Below are 17,764 nucleotides of genomic sequence, written 5' to 3' on the forward strand. Positions count from 1 at the left end.
TGAACTCAAGTCCTCCTGAATCCAGAGCCACCTATCTGCCCCTAAATTTTGTTTGTTTTTCTTTTCGTTTTTGTGGGGCAGTGAGGGTTAAGTGACTTGCCCAGGGTAAATCATTCAATTTTTAAAAAATGTCTTATTTTTTAATAATAGAATTATTGTATTCTTTTCCAGTTACATGTAAAAGTAATTTTCAACATTTGTTTTCATAGGATTTTTAGTTCCAAATTTTTCTCCCACCCTCCCTTCTCCTCAAGACAGAAACAAATCTGATATAGGTTATGTATGTAAAATCCTACATATTTCTGCATTGGTCATATTGTGAAAGAAGAAGCAGAACACAGGGTAAAACCTCAAAAAAGAAAAAAAAACAGCCTAAAAGTAGAAGCAGTATGGTTCAATCTGCATTCAGAATCCAGTTCTTTTTTTCTGGATGTGGAGAACATTTTCTATCATGAGTTCTTTGAAATTGTTTAACATTCATTTAAAAAAAATTTGAGCTCCAAATTCTCTCTCTCCCACCCCTACTTGAGAAAGCAAGCAATATCAATTGATATCAATTATACATGTGAAGGGACAGCTAGGTGGCACAGTGGACAAAGCACTGGCCCTGGATTTAAGAGGACCTGAGCTCAAATTCAGCCCCAGACACTTGACACTTACCACCCAATTGAGTGTGTACATGATTCCCTCTTTGAGCCAATTCTAATGAGATTGAGGTCTTTGAGCCAGTTCTGATGAGTGTTAGGTTTATTTACTACCCAGATTAAACAGATTACTACACTTAGTTGGGTATGTCTGTTAGTCCTTCCTTGAGGCAGCTCTGATGAGTTTAAAGTCCTTGATCCTTTTCTGATGAGTGTAAAATTCATTTACTGCCCTGATCCTCTCCCATCTCTTCCCCAACTCCATAAGCCTTTTCCTGTTACTTTCATGTAGGATTTCACTTCTGCCCTTCCCCCTCCCCCAGTGAATTCCCTTCACCCCTCAATTTAACCCTAAAGATGTCATCACCTAGCTAAGTTACACAGTGGACAAAGCATCACCTCTGGACCCAGGGGGATCCCAGCCAAAACCCGGCCTCAGACACAAGACAGTCGCCCACTGTACAAGCCCAGGTATGTCCCCCAGCTCCAATTTTTTATGGTTCTCTAGGGTCTTGTATTTGAAAGTCAGATTTGCCATTCACTTCAGGTCTTTTCATCACAAATATCTGAAAGTCTTCTTTTTCATTAAAGTCCCATTTTTTCCACTGAAAGATAATGCTGAGTTTGGCTGGGTAGGTGATTCTTGGTTGTAATCCCATTTCCTTTGCCCTTTGGAATTTCATATTCCATGCCCTCTGGTCCTTTAATGTAGAAGCTGCTAGATCTTGTGCTATCCTGACTGGGGCTCCACAGTCCTTGAATACTTTCTTTTTGGCAGCTTACAATATTTTCTCCTTGACCTGAGAGCTCTGGAATTTGGCTATAATATTCCTAGGAGTTTTCCTTTTGGGATCTCTTTCTGGAGGTGATTGATGGATTCTTTCAATTTATATTTTAGCTTCTTCTAGAATTTCAGGGCAATTTTCCCTGAGAATATCTTGGAAGATGGTGTCTAAGCTCTTTCTTTGATCATGGTTTTCAGGTAGACCAATAATTTTCAAATTATCTCTCCTGGACCTATTTTCCAGGTCAGCAGTTTTTCCCAGAAGATATTTCACATTGCCCTCTATTTTTTTATTCATTTGGATTTGCTTTATTGTGTCTTGGTTTCTCATAAAGTCACTGGCTTCCATTTGTTCAATCCTCATTCTTAGGCAATTATTTTCATTAGAGAGCTTTTGTGCCTCCTTTTCCATTTGGTCAATTTGACTTTTCAAGCTGTTGACTTTTTTCTTATGTCTTTCCTGCATCACACCCTCATTTCTCTTTCCATTTTTTCCTCTACCTCTCTAACTTTATCTTTAAAGTCCTTTTTGAGCACCTCTATAGCCTGAGACCAATTCATATTTTTCTTGGAAGCTTTAGATATAGGGGCCCTGATGTTGACATCTTCCTCTGAGGGTGCCCCTTGGTCTTCCTTGTTACTGAAGAAACTTTCTATGGTCCTCACCTTTCTCTGTCAGCTCATCTTGCCTTTCTTTTACTTGGCTTTTAGCTCCTTAACGTGGGGCACTGTTTCCAGGTTGCCGTATCCCAAGCTTAAGAAGTCCCAGGTGGTATGATTTAAGGAGAATCAGGTTCTTCACTCACCTGGTCTGTTCCCTGGTCTGGAGATGACCCCAGACCAACTTGCCAATCAACCAGCTTTGTGTGTTGTGGTTGTTAGCTCTGACGAGCCTGTGCCCCTCCCCCACCTGGGCCACTTCTACTCGAGCCTACCTCCTGGTTCTCAGCAAGGGTATGAAATCCAAGTTCTGCCTTAGCACCAGCATAGGCCCCTGGAGTCTCCCCCTTGCCCAGGGCTCAGCCCTTTCACCAGACAACACTGGCGCTTCAGCTGATTCAGAGGCTCTGGGGGGTCTGCTTCTTTGGTGAGGCCTTCCTGGGACTGGATCTGTGTCAGGTGACTGTGGGGTCGGGCTTCACTCCTGTATTAGCACAGCAACTCCCTCATTCTGACCTTCCAAGCTATTCTTGGTTAGAAGATGATTTTAGCACATTCTTCTGTGAGTTTTGCTGCTCTGGGCATTTTCCTGTTGGCGTTATTTGGATGTTTTTTGGAGCAATCGTGTCATGAGTTCGGGAGCTTACTGCCTTTCCTCCGACATCTTGGCTTTGCCCCAGAAGTCCTAATCATTCTTTTTGTTTTTGTTTTTGTTTTTTCAGTGAGGCAATTGGGGTTAAGTGACTTGCCCAGGGTCACACAGCTAGTAAGTGTTAAGTGTCTGAGGCCGGATTTGAACTCAGGTACTCCTGACTCCAGGGCCGGTGCTCTATCCACCGCGCCACCTAGCTGCCCCTCTAATCATTCATTTTTAAAGGTAGAAGTAGCATTCCTTTTTTTTTTTTTTAAGGCTCCTTCAGTTGGCAATCAGAGTTTGGATTCTTGTAGGAAATCTACTGTACAGCAACCTAAATTGGCTGAATTAATAAATCATCACAGTGAACTTTTAATATTACTCCATCCAAGCAGAAGGAAAATTACTGTACATCTGATTAAATATGTGGAATTAATAAAAGATTACAGTGAAATTTTTAATGACACTGAATACCCCATTCTGTAGTGTAAAAAAATCCCTAAAGGATGCTAAACAAACATATTAGCCAACATAAACATCCTTAATAAGGATTATTATATTATCAATTAAGAATTATCACTCAAGATAAATCCCTTTAGAAGAAAGAACTAAAAGCTTTTGGACATAAAGGAAAATACTTTGAAATAGTACAATCAGTCCACAAGTCTCTATTAAGCTCCTACTCTTTGCTAGACACTATGCTATGCAGTGGGGATGCCAAAACAAAAATTATACAGTCCCCCACCATCAAGGAACTTACATTCTGTTGGTGGAAATAACACACACACAAATAAGCAGAACCACACTATACACAAAACAAAACATGTACAAAACAGTATATTCAGGGGAAGGGGGTTAGCATAAACCACTAGGCAGATCAAAAAGGACCACACACATACACTAACCCTGTAAGCTTCATGTAGGCAGGGACTCCACGGTTTTTTGTATCTCTTAATATAAATAGTTTATACATGAAGGAATGATGCTTTTTACTGGTGTTCAAATTTTATGGTTATTAACTATGTTTCTAAGACTACTATGGATTTTTACCCCGCAAATTTGGACTGAGAGTGTGTTCTTTACCTTTACTCAAGTCATATCTGAAACCAGGGCATACTTTTCTTTATGTCTGCCAAACAAAAGTGAACTGAAAAGTACCCTGAGTGGATGTCTCTTAGTTGATAAATAATGTCTTGAACGACATCATGTGAGAGAGAGAGAGCTGGCAGAACATATTGCAAATTGATATGTTGGAATATGTTTAATGCGTATTCATATTTAAGCTCTAGAAAGGTACCAAGTGACTATTTGTAAGTAGAGCCAGGACACATTTCCTAAGCAAGGGTACCTCACAAATTGGTATTGAATTTGAACTCTATGTTATCCTACTTATTTATTAGCATGCTACAAGAACAAGAACTTAATACCAACTCCTCTGTCGAGATGTCTAAAACCTATTTTATGGAGGGGCAGCTAGGTGGCACAGTGGATGGAGCACCAGCTCTGGATTCAGGAGGACCTGAGTTCAAATACAGTTTCAGACACAACACTTACTAGCTGTATGACCCTGGGCAAGTCACTTAACCCTCATTGCCCTGCAAAAAACAAACAAACAAAAAACAAAACAAAAAAAACACCAAAACCTATTTAATGCTTATTTTGAATTAAATATAGCAAAAAGTTCAATTATAACTTGTTTGTATATATGTATTACAGGTTTTTTATGCCTTCGAGGAACCAGGCATAAAATTAGTCACATTGACCTACATAGCAATTATATAAGTAGCATTCATCACTTACTGCAATGTATGGTGGGATTACATTTCTTGACTAATCTTACTTTGGAGAAAAATGGAAAAAATAATCCAATCTGTGATCAACCAGGTATGAACAGTTTATTTTAGCACTACAGTGAATACCCTTAGGGTTTATTATTTGTTGACTAAAATGTGGGGATTTTTATAGCTGCCATTCCTTCTAGTCTTAAACCCACAAAACAGATAACAGTTTACTCATTTTATTAATAAAACAAATAATTTGAGTGCCCAAAAAGTGGAATGTTGGGCTAAGGATCACTAAATTTAAGTACTTAAATAGCTTTGCATCTGGTAATTGGAAACTTATTACTTAAACTTGTGATCTCATCAATGTGGTCTAGAGGAAAGAGTACTGATCTTGCATTTAGGAGGTTTGAATCAAAATACAGCTGTGACATTCTTTAGCTACGTGACCTTGGTTAAGACATTTAAATTGTTGCTTAGTTTCCTCATCTGCAAAATGGAGATCAATAAATGCATATTTTCCCTATGGCAGAGGGTAGTTTTGAGAAGAGTCATCTGTAAACTGTTAAACACTATATAAATGTGAGTTATTATTGTAACCTCTTTAGTGGTACAGATTGTAAATCCCCTTTGCCTTGTTAATCTATGAAATTCTTGGTCTGTCTATAAATCTTCTAAAAAGTGTCCATCCGGTATACTGAAGTCTTTCTTGGGGTCCTCTTAGTATCTCACTGGTACCTGTGTAACATATTGGTCATCCATCTCTCATTCTTACTACATATTCCTTTTTTGATCATAAATGTCTTTAGTGATCTCATTTATGCCCAGGAAATAATTTTTGTGTTTCTTTTAACCCCAGGACATCATTGTTAACACACAATAGCATTCTGACATTTCTTAGTATGTCTCTCCATTGCCCTTTGAATCATTTAAAATTAGATTTTTTTTTTTTAGACTGTGGTATTATGTGACTTGTGTTCATATGGTATCAACAAAAGTAACAGAAACGAATTTTTATGGCATCACATTACTGCATTTAAAAGACAAATACTAGACTTATAAAGCCAGAAAAATGTAAAAAACTGTTTTTTGGTATCCTTGTTGGGGAAATACCAACTAGTGAAATCACAGATTCTATGAAGTATTAAGATCCTAAATGATTTTAACATTAATCCAGCATAAAATTACATATACTTACCTGTGTCATTAATTATATAAGTAGTATGTATCATTTATTCTAATATAATAATTATTATCAACCTTAATTTTTCCCGATGTTTTATGTTATAGCATAGGGAACATGCTAGCGGGCTAGCCATGATTGATGCCATGTCAGACTTTTTCTTGTCTATACAAATAACAAATAAGTAATATTCTTTATGATTGTCCACCTTAAATAGCTAATAGCTCCCTGTACATGCATATTTAGAGCTTTATGAACACGAGGGGCAAAGGGGTTTGACTCTGCCATTCTTTAAACTTTATTAGTGTCTTACACATAAAGTTTAATGAATATTTTCTGAATAAACTAAGCTTTTTTTAAAAAAAATTATTTTGTGTTAGAAAAGGCTTAAATGGCTTTTTGTAGGAATATTTTAATTGTAATTCAGAAAATTAGTTTTATCAACTAGAAGATATGCAGTATGATGTTTTTAGATTATTTTAGAAATGTTAAATATTTTAAAATGTTAAATTTTAATATGATATTTTTTTAAACTTTAGGTTACAGAGGGATCATTCTTCAGACATTGCCCCAGCTAACAGTCTTAGATGGGATGAATATATTTGGTGAACCAGTAAATATGGTAGAAGGAAATCCATCAGATCTACAGTGTTTAGAAGGTCTTTTGGATAATCTAATTTATTCTGATGCTCAGCTAATTGAAGAAGAGGTCTATTTTTTCCCTCTTTATATAAAGCTTCATATTCCCAACTTTTTTCATTGCCAAAATTAAAAAAAAAATCTCATCTATTTTTTTTTTTCTATAGAACTCTGGTAACTTACAAGGAATCACACTTGACATAAATCAGGAAATGTCCCAGGATCAACAGCCTGCAAGTACAGCAACAGATAATACATTCCGTCCTTCTTTAGAAGTTACTTCATCTTTGGAGCCAGAAAAATATAAGCTTGGTGAAAATAATTTGAACAGTGAGATGAGAATAAAAAAATTAGAAGATCAGATTTCACAGCTCCTCAATAATGTAATTCATTTCTACCTTATATTTTTCCTTTAAGGAAAAGGAAATTAGGGAGCTATGAAAACTGGGAATTATTGAGAAGTGGATCTATTTAAAGGATTTTTGTCAGTAACACATTTTTTTTCTGTTCAAATATTTGCAGTACTACACAAAGAAATAATTATTTTAGGTGGGTAAAATAAGTGGAGTCCAAATAATGGAATCCTGTGTGGTGAAATTCCTTGGAGTCTTATCAAGTGTTATCTTATCTCTCTGAGATCAACCCCTCTTACCCCCTCCATTGTCATAATGATAAAAACCAGAGAGGAGGAATGACCTATCCTAGCTAATGTAGGTAGTCAGCAGCTAGGGATTCCTTACTTCTTCACATTGGTAAAGAAGCTTTTATATCCCATTCTTGAGCTTTTGAACCTCAACACTGCTTCAGAATCTTCATTCTCATTTCCTCAGTGCCTTGCTCTGCCCTGTTGCTTTTATTAAAAACCCAGCAACGATACTCCTTATTTTCTGTGTACATATGTATCTACATGCACCCCCCCCCCACACACACACCCCCTATATAGTTAACTATGGTTTTAAAGTTAATTTTATATGATGCTTTGTGGTTAAATAACAAATTCACGTTAGACTCTGACATCTACATTTTGTTCAAACAAGTATAATTTATATAGCCATTTTTATAATTGACCAATAAAAATATATAATAAATAAGGAAATATACTTTACCTGTTGTACTTCAGATTGGACTAAAGAATTTATTTTTGTCTTTCTCAGGAATTGTTTTGGAATTTTAATCAACATCTAGTTTGACCAACCTTTATCGCTGTAAAAATGGGAATATTTTTACATTTCAAATTTTATTTTACAGATTTTCAAAATAAACCCTGTTATTTTTTTATTATTATAGGCATCTAATTCTCATACTTCTTTGAAAATAGTCAAACCAAAAAGAGAAACAACTATAACTTCTGAAAGTGATTATGAAAGTGGAAAAGAAAACCATAGAAAAATACCTAGAAGAACAAAAATCCCTCATTATAGCAAAGCTGTACAGACTTCCAAGCACCATAATAAAAGCAAACTTTCTGACAGGTACATCTTAGAACTTTTTCTTTCCAATTCTTCAATCTGCAGCATGTAATCCAGTATTAAAGTTATTGCACATTTTTGGTTTTGGTCTGTGGATGATTCAAACCAAGCAGCAAAAATTTTACTTGAAAATGTTGAGAACTCAAAATACTATAGCAAGAAAATTGTTACTCTTATTGCCAAATGAGTTTGTCAGGAATTCAACTAGAGCCTCTAAAAGTAAATTCCTTTTAATGAAAGTATTTGGATCTTTTATTTCAACCATGAACATTGGGGAGAAAGTACTGCAGACATTTTACATGTTAAATTATTTCTGAATTTTCTTTCTTTTCAGTGGCACAGAGCATAGTTGCACTAAGAAATCAAAAGATCCCTCCACTAAGAACTTATCTTTAAGATTGTCTTCAAGAAACTCAGATTCAAAGATGGAAAAATCAATTGGAAATCTAGGATCACAAAATACTCAAATTAATAAAATAGAAAAGAAAAGTTTAAGGCCCACAGAAGAATCCACCTACAGGGTATGGTTTTAAAACCTAAATTGGGAAGGGCTGGGGTGGGATAACTAAAGGTAAATGTTTTTTAAATAGCTTCCACTTATTTTCTAGTTTATCCCAGAATATTATACAGATTTGTTTAGTTAGAATAATTTTTTATGCATATAAATAAACTAGGTTTAAAATTTTTTTTGAATAATGCATTGATTATATTTTGGAAATAATCTTACTTTTAATAACTATAAATGCAGCTGAAATCCCAACAAAACCTTGCTAATTCAGACCTCACTCATTTATTTTAATAATTGAGACACAGTATACTCATGGTGGTTATGGAACAAAAACTTGAAACTGCTTCTGCAAATAAAAGGAAGGGTGATAAGAGTGGAAAGAGCACTAGGAGGGGTAAGGAGACCTACTTCTTAGTGTGGACTGCTTCACTGTATTACCTGGGTAAGTCACTTAAGTCTCTTTGGGCCAGACTTCCCCCACCTTTACAATTAAGGCAGGGTGGAGTAAATTATCTATTGGTTCCCTCAGTAAGAATGTTATGTTATCTCGAATCTTATTTTTTAAATGAACTTTTTCAAGGTAAATTTTCTGAAAATTAAATATTCTTTCCATATACTTTTAATTTTTGAGTCCAGCAATTTGTAAAATATTAAAATATAGCACCCTTTCCATCACTACATCCCTAACTTCACACTGGCAGACCAGCTGGAGGGGAGCTGATTACTACTTTCATAGTTCTAAGAGTAGTTCAGAGAGGCTTGATGTCTAGTACTGTCATTCACAAGCACCTATTGGTTTGTTTGCCATTGGTGATCAAACTTAATTTGCTTTTTAGCAAAGGTATTTATTACTAAGGTGGTATAATAAGAACAATAGGTACAAAAATAGTTTCCTCCAAAGCATATTCTCCCACAAATACATATAGGTCCTATTAGGAGAATGGGCACAAACTTGAAGTACAAAATCAGTGAGGCAACACATATAAAGAATACATGTAGTATAGGAGTAACTCATAACTTCTGGTCACTGGAAGTCCTTTTCTCCTAGCAAAGAATCCTTAAAAAGTTCATTTTAGATATAGTTTTCTGCTGGACTCTGAGAGTTGGTGCCTTTGTAGAGCCCATAGTAGGAAGGTCTTTCTGCCACAATAGTTTCCTGCTCCCTGAAGCTGCCTTTCTTTGGGTGACTATTGTGCTGGATTGGATGTGTTGCCATCTCTTACTGGTCCAGTGTCTCTGTTCCTAGCTAGATGCACTTTCTGTTACAACCCAGTCTCACTGATGACTGGTCATTGGTGGTCAGAGGGGAGGGGAAGGGAGAGACAGAGATAGATTCTTCCCCAACCCAAAAAGCTTCTTTCTCTCTTAGGGACTTGGCTCTAACTCTCAAACTGGAATAATCCCTACTGGTATTCTTCTACCACTAAACTGGATTGTTCTGAACTGGCTTGATATTTTTATACATAGCCCCAAGAGATCTGACTTTATCTTTTCCATCAATCATGTGACCAAAACCCTGTAAGCATCTCAAATTGATTAAGAACTTATTTGCACTTGTATTTATGATTGATCAATTGAATTGAAATGTCTAAACCTTCTCAAATTACATCATTTGGGGTGAGGATGAAACCCTACCTTTACTAAAAAGATATATATTTATAATGTACGTATAAAATAGACACATTTTTAAGCATTCTTATCTTTATACTTTGAAATGTTCTGTTGAAAAAGTTTTATATGCAATGTACTTTGAAAAAACATGCTATAATTCACAGGTTTCAAAATTTTTTAGCACTATTTAATACATTTTTAAAGGTTTACTATATAGAATTAATATCTCATTAGAATACTGCAATATTATATAAACTTAGCTTTATTTCAGATGCTTGTGCAGGAACTGGATGAAGAGAGGGAGAAGAGATGGAAAGCTGAACAAGCTGAGAAGAAACTTGCAGATCATATCAAAGACTTACAGAAACAAGTAAAGGAAGAAAAGGATATCCATAGTATGGCCCTGTTTACCACAGATAGGTAAGGAGGGTATCTTGGTCAAAAGAGGCTGCAAGGCTGAATGGAAGAAGCTTCCAGCTTGGGAACTGGGTTAAGATTAGCTTGCCTGCCACTAGCATAACTTTAGAACAATGCTTTGCACATAATCAGGACTTACTGTTATTAACTGAAGAGAAGCAAAGTTATAGCCTCTCTGAATCTATTCCATCATCTGTAAAATACATACAAAAATCCTTGCATTCCCCACAGGGTTATTTCAAGTTTAAATAAAATAATTTCTAAGAAAGAAGTACTTTTAAAACCGTAAAAAAAAAAATCAGCAAACATTTTAAATTTATTTTATTTCTTCCCTAATTACATGTTAAAACAATTAAAAAAATTTTTTTTTAGTTCTAAATTCCATCTTTCCATTCCTCCCTTCTCTTCTCCCTGAGATAGTAAGCAATCAGGTATAGGTTATACATGTACAGTCATGTACAACATTTAGGCATTTTGTATGAGAAGACTTGAATAAAAGAAAGACTGAAAGAAAGTGGAAAATATCATGCTTCAGTCTGTATTCAAACAATATCAGTTTTTTTCTCTGGAGGCAGATAGTATGCTTCATCTTTAGTCCTTTGGGATTGTCTTGGATCATTGTATTGCTGAGAGTAGCTAAGCCATTCACAACTCTTCACTGTGCAATATTGCTGTTACTATCTACAATGTTCTCCTAGTTCTGTTCACTTCACTTTGCATCAGTTCATGTAAGTCTTTCCAGGATTTTCTGAAATCATCTTTTAGCAAGCATTTATTTAAGAATAAGCTATCTTATTAAGTAATAATAATCACTCATTAATTATTTTATACACTTCAGCAAGCATTTATTAAGTGCCTAGGTACCACAATGCAAGCTATGAGGGATACAAAGACAAAACCATGATTAACCCTGCCCTCAAGAAACTTACATTCCTTTGAAGAAATAACATGCACACACATAGGTCAACACAGAATATGAAAGTGATTTCAGGATATGGGAAGAATAGTAACAATTGAGGTGACTGGCAGTGCACTCTCATGAGAGGCAGTCCTTGAGTTTGGTGAGTCTTAAAGGTGAACAAGGGATTCCAAGAGGTAAGGAAGAAAAGCCTTCCATGCATGGGAGATAGCCAATACAAAGACACGGAGGCAGAAACTGGGCTATGTAGTATATTCAGAGAAGAACACGTAGTACGATCTAGCTAGAACTGAGATCACACAGGGGAGAATACTGTGAAATCAATCCTGAAAGGTAGGCTGAAACTAGATTGTAAAGGAATTAAAATGCCCCAAAGAGAACTTAAAATTTGACCTAAAGACAGTAGGAAGTCTCTGAAACTTCTTGAGCCAATAGAGTAACATAATGATTTCTGTGCTTTAGGAATGTCAAGGTAAGTTTTTTGGTTTGCTTTTTAAATATATTGCTAGAATGATTTCCAGTTACATGTAACCCCACCCAATGATTCATCTCTTGTAAGAAATAAAAATAGTTTAAGGAAAACCAGTGAACACAGAGACAATATCTGACAGCACACGTCACATTTTGCCCATACAATTTGGCAGTTGTGGTGAGGATGGATTGGACAGGAGAGAGATTGGATACAGGTAAATCTATTAGGAGGCTATTGTATAGTAGCCCAGACAGGTGGTTATTAGGGCTCGAACAAGGGCAGTGACTGTAAGTAGACAGAAGAGAATGGATGAAAAAATTGTTGTGGGAAAGGGAATTGGTGGGTAGTAACTGTTATGCAGGAAAAAAAAAGAAAATAAAGGGGTAGCTAGGTGGCACAGTGGATAAAGCACCGGTGCTGGATTCAGGAGGACCTGAGTTCAAATTCAGTCTCAGACACTTGACACTTACTAGCTGCGTGACCCTGGGCTAGTCACTTAACCCTCATTGCCTTGCAAAAAATAAAATAAAATAAAATTAAAAAGGTATCACTGAAATTTAAAAAAAAATATACAGAAGGAAATTCACAGGGGGAGATACAGACAAACTGGGCTGTTTTGTTACTATTGCGTTAAATTTAACCCGACTGTGCATAATAGAAATTTACAGTTTCATATACAATTTTTAGGAGATTTTTCTCCTTCAGTTCTTTGTATAATGAATTGTTCGAATTTTATACCTGTAAAATTCATTTTTTCTCCTAAATAACATAAAATGACCCCTCCTTACTAAATCTCCTTCCATGCAATGCCTTTGGGAAACCACCAAAAGATTGTGATGATTGAATAGCCCATCTTATTCCATATTTCAAATCAGAAAATGATATTCTTTAGCTACTGTAGTATATATACCTCAATGGAATTTGAGGGCAGTATAGACTCAGTGTCATCCTGGCTGAACTAGAGAAATACATGGGTGCCTAGTTCCACTTACAAGCAGAACTACCCAACCATCATCCTAGTTTCCATGGTGCCTAGCACCAACAGTTGTAGCCATGTGGATGATCCACTGCTCCCTCTGTGGGCAGGTGATCAGCGATGCCCTCAGAGTAGGCACAAACTTATGAAATGACTTTATATCTTTCAGAGACTGCTGGTGATCCTCAGATAAATAGCATAGTCTCTGGAGCAAGGTTTTGTCTTAAGTGAAGTTATAAATTTTTATATACTTGGAGAACCTAATATGCATTAGTGTTTTGTTTTATTTCATTTTTAACTTTAGGCTAAAGGAACTGATTTTGAAGGAGAGAAATGCCAAAGCAAAGCTCCAAACCACTGTCCAAAAATTGAAGAGTGAAACTGAGAAACTCAGTAATGAACTAAGTCAATCAAGAAATAAAGAAGAGGAGCAAAATAGAGTTCTAAGAACTCTGGAACAAACACTGTCAAAAATGGAGAAACAAAAAGCTCAGCAGCAGGTTGCAGAGGTAGGCATTTGTTTCCTTCAATACTGTTTAAGTTATGTGAATAAGCATAAGTTCCTAGGTCTAAAGCCTGAAATACATTGTTCAAATGTTCAGTTGTGTCCTCTTCATGACCCCATGGACCATAGCATGCCAGTACTTTCCATGGGGTTTTCTTGGCAAAAATACTGGAGTAATTTGACATTTCTTTCTGTAGATTAAGGCAAACAAGGTTTAAGTGACTTTGCCAGTATTACACAGCTAGTATCTTAGGCTAGATGTGAACTCAGGTCTTCCTGACTCCTGGCCCAGCACTCTATCCACTGAACCATCTAGCTGTATTGTAAAGTACATTACACTAAGCCTAAAATGTTTAATGTCCACGAGAAAGAATTTAAATATGCCTTGAAAATATGACCTACAAAATTAGTTCCACGTTAAATCTATCATTGCTTTCTGAAACTACAACATTGTTGTGACACTGGTACATGTTGTGAGAGGGACCAATAAAAGCTCTCAGGTCATAAGACATTCTGCAGATTGACCCAAATTCAGAAACAGAGGAAGTTTTAAAGAATCTCTTTAGGGGAACAAATTCTCTCTTCATACTCCTTGAGTGGGAATTATCATTACATGTGAACAAATAGTTACTACCAAAGTTTCTATAATACATTTGATAGTTATATATCTACATCATCTGTGAGTATAATATCATTACTTAATTTAAGTAAGCCTAATAAAAACCACTATTCCTGGTTGACATTGTTCTTGATATCTTGAGCAGGCTTCTGAGAGTAAACTTGGAGGAGGGCTAACTAATCATTATCAAAATTACCACCACAATTGTCTTTCTCATATAGGCGAAACGAGTTCAAGAGGTAGAACTCAAAGCTTCAGCTGCTGAGAGAGAAATACAGCTGCTTAGGGCATTCCTTCGTCAACAGAAAGAAAAGGTACAACAACTTCATGAACTTCTGGCAGTGAAAGAACAGGAACACAGGTAAGTGATCACTAAATGGAAAAGATAACTGTTTCAAACCAGTCATAGAACTTACAAGTATCATGTCTAAAATTGGGCTCTGAGCTGGCTCTGGTAAAGTTCTAAAGTGCCTGACATTAGATTAAACGTCTAACACTTTGTCACTGAGCATACAGTACTCCCAGCTGACAGGAATGAATGTCTCGCAGACATTCCCTTTTCTGTTCCCATGAAACTTTTGCCGTTCTTTTAAGTCCAACCAAAAATTAGATGAGATGTATTCTCATTACTTCAAAAACAGGGCCAAATCTGAAGCTATAGTGGAGCAGGCCTTGGAGAAATAGCTCCAGAGGAGAAATACTTCTCAGTCTTTCAAGCACTATTAAAGAATGGGGGTGTACAGGGTATGTCTTTCTCAACAGTGTTGGATCTGCTTACCATGGCCAACCTTTTCTTCAAATACATACCCAGGTACAACTTTTTCTTTGCCTGATTTCTGTCTTTAGATGGGGAGAATGGGAACAGATCTTAAATATTCATTTTACTGAATTCTGACAAGCTTAAATATTGCAAAAATATCAAGGTTAATTTTTTGAAGTATTATAGGCCACTGAATTTTTACTTAGGCATGGACATATTTGTATTTCCAATTTTAAAATGTTGGATATCATAAAACATAGTTCTTGGCTTTTCTGGTAGAATGTTATGGTTTGTTTTCTTTTTTAACATAGAGTCTTGGGGACAGCTAGGTGGCGTAGTGGATAGAACACTGACCCTGAATTCAGGAGTACCTGAGTTCAAATCCAGCCTCAGACACTTGACACTTACTAGCTGTGTTACCCTGGGCAAGTCACTTAACCCTCATTGCCCCACCAAAAACAACAGAAAAAACCACCATAGAATCTTAAGTTTCTCTTTTGACAATTTTTCAATCCAGATATATTGTCCTCCACATGACCTTTCATAAAATGGGCATAATGAAAGGATGATTAGCAGAAAAGGAAAGAGAGGCTATTTTTTATAAAAGGCATGAGCCATGAAAACTAGATGAAACTAGGAGAGATTGCAAAGAAAACTGTATAAGCCTTTTCTGGTTTGTTTTTAAATGAAAGACACCTGCTATTTAAATTTGTTATTTATTCCAGGAAGGAACTTGAAACAAGAGTGACTCTAAATGGCTCTGATTTCCAGGATGCTTTGGCAAAAGAAATAGGCAAAGAAGAGAAGAGGCATGAGGAACGAGTGAAAGAATTTCAGGAGAGAATTAATATATTAAACCAGCAGTATTTAGAACTTGAGAATGAATTTCGAATGGCCTTAACTATTGAAGCCAAAAGATTTAAAGAAGTAAGAATGCCAGTCTGCTCAGTAGTAATATTAACTTATGTTAATGTAGTACTTACACTTTACAAAGCACTTACTTTCTTTAAACAACTCTGCGAAAATGGCAATTCAACAGTTATCCTCATTTTACAGATAAGGTCCTTGAGATTCACACATTGTTTGGCCTTATCAAGGTACTATTTTATTAAATTTGCATCCTCAGCAATCTGATTTTTTTTCCTTTGATTATATTTTTATTTATAAAAGTCCAATTATTTATTTTCTCTTCCTTATATTTCCTACCCTTAACAAAAAAAGGAAGAAAAACAAAGTACTTGTAATAAATATATATAGTCAAGAAAACAAATTCCCAAATTAGCTATGTCCAGAAATATATGTCTCATTTGGTATACTGAATATACCTCTAAGGAGGTGGACAGAATTATTTTTCATTGGTACTCTGGCATCATGGTTGGTAATTGCATTGATCAGAGTTAAATCTTTCAAAATTGTTGGTCAGAAAACATTTATTAAGCAGTTGTTATATTCCAGGCACTGTGTTAAGTGCTGGGGTTAGATAGAAAGGCAAAAGACAGCCCTTGCTTTCAAGGAACTCACTATTTAACGGGAGAGACGACATGAAAATTATGTATAAGCAAGCTAAGTACATGATAAATTGGAGGTTATCAATAGAAGGAAGGAGATTGAGAAAGCCTTCCTGTAAAAGGTGGAATTATATCTGGGACTTGAGGAAGGCAGGAGGTAAAGATGAAGAGGAAGAGAATTCTAAGCATGGAGATATCCAGTGAAAATGTCTGCAGTAGGAAGATAGAATGTCTTATGTGAGGAGTATAAAGGAAAAGAGTGCTAGACTAGAAAGGTATTGGGGAGGAGCACCAGGTTATAAAGGGCTTTGAATGCCAAATAGGATTTTATATTTGATTTTGGAGGTAATGAATTGTCACTGGAATTTATTGAATGGGGGGTGGGGTATATTTTCAGACCTGAACTTTGGGAAGATCATTTTGGAAACTGAGTAGAGGATGGATGGGAGTGGGAAGAGTCTTGAGGCTGGCAGACTAAGCAGCAAACTATTGCAGTAGTCCAGGCATGAGCTGATTAGAGCCTGTAGTGGTAGCAGTGTCAGAGAAAAGAAAAGAGCATAAAAAGAAATATTACAAAGGTTAAATTGACAGGCCTTGGCAATAGATTGACTATAGGGAGGTGAGAAATAGTGAGGAGCTAATGATACCTAGGTTATGAGTCTGGGTGACTGGGAGGATGTTGGTACTCTTGACAGTAATAGGGAAATTAGGAATGGGGAAGGGCTTTGGGGGAAAGATAATGAGTTCAGTTTGGGATATGTAGAGTTTGAGATATATACTGGACATCCAGTTTGAGATGTCTAATAGATATTTGGAGATGTAAGATTGGAGGTCAGCAGAGAGGGTAGGGTTGGACAAGTAGATTTGAGAATCATTAATGTAAAGATTTGAATCTATCAGAGTTGATGAGATCAGCAAGTAAAAAGTATATAGAAGAAGAGGGGAGATCCTAGTAAAGAGCGTTGTGGGATACCCACTGTTTGTGAGCTCATTTTTTGTTCAGTTTTACGTTGTTACTGTAGAATTTTACTCCTAGTTCTTTTTACTTTCTATGTTAGTTCATACAAGTCTTCCCAGGTTTCTCCGAAATAATTTCTTGTTATTTCTTATAGCACCATGTTAAGTATACTCTGTTTTTCACCAGGTATCTCTCAATATGTATATATTGCATATGTAATGTGTAATAAGGTATCATTTGTCTTCATGATTGATTTCTTATTTATTAATGGGGAACATCTTTCACAAAGTCTTATTCTGATGTTTCATTTTGATATGGAAATGACACTGGGTTCTTCAGGCCTGTGTCAACAGAGAACAAGGTCTGGAAAGCTCTACCATATCAGAAAGGCAGTATCATCCTGGTAACAGATTAAGACTTACTTGCAAAGGCCACCAAAATTAAGGAGAGGGCTGGCACCAATTGGAATTTTTTGTCTACAGCAACTAACAAAACACAGAAAAATAAAAAATAGTCCTTGGTCTTGTATCAATAATCATAGTGGCATAGTGGCAGAAAAGGGGGCTGAAAGTGCTAAAGTAACACAGTTTTTAGATCATATATAAATATGAACTTGTTATTATTCTGAAACTGATATAATTGTCCAGTGACTAGGACACTGGAATAGACATAAGGTTATTAGAGGAACTAAATTATATCAATATTCACATTATTGCT

General features: G+C 36.0%; 1 protein-coding gene across 1 annotated transcript in view; it reads left to right on the plus strand.

Moving 5' to 3' along the window:
• Positions 1–17,764, plus strand: part of LRRCC1 (leucine rich repeat and coiled-coil centrosomal protein 1) — a 53,794-nt gene that overhangs the window by 12,024 nt on the left and 24,006 nt on the right. Inside the window, exons 4-12 of the mRNA XM_043978436.1 lie at positions 4,439–4,606; positions 6,226–6,395; positions 6,493–6,708; positions 7,613–7,797; positions 8,129–8,315; positions 10,185–10,333; positions 13,002–13,206; positions 14,043–14,182; positions 15,307–15,508. Coding sequence (XP_043834371.1) covers positions 4,439–4,606; positions 6,226–6,395; positions 6,493–6,708; positions 7,613–7,797; positions 8,129–8,315; positions 10,185–10,333; positions 13,002–13,206; positions 14,043–14,182; positions 15,307–15,508 — 1,622 coding nt within the window. The remainder of the gene's footprint in view (positions 1–4,438; positions 4,607–6,225; positions 6,396–6,492; positions 6,709–7,612; positions 7,798–8,128; positions 8,316–10,184; positions 10,334–13,001; positions 13,207–14,042; positions 14,183–15,306; positions 15,509–17,764) is intronic.

Source organism: Dromiciops gliroides, chromosome 1 (genome assembly GCF_019393635.1).
Source record: "Dromiciops gliroides isolate mDroGli1 chromosome 1, mDroGli1.pri, whole genome shotgun sequence".
Classification (NCBI taxonomy): Eukaryota; Metazoa; Chordata; class Mammalia; order Microbiotheria; family Microbiotheriidae; genus Dromiciops; species Dromiciops gliroides.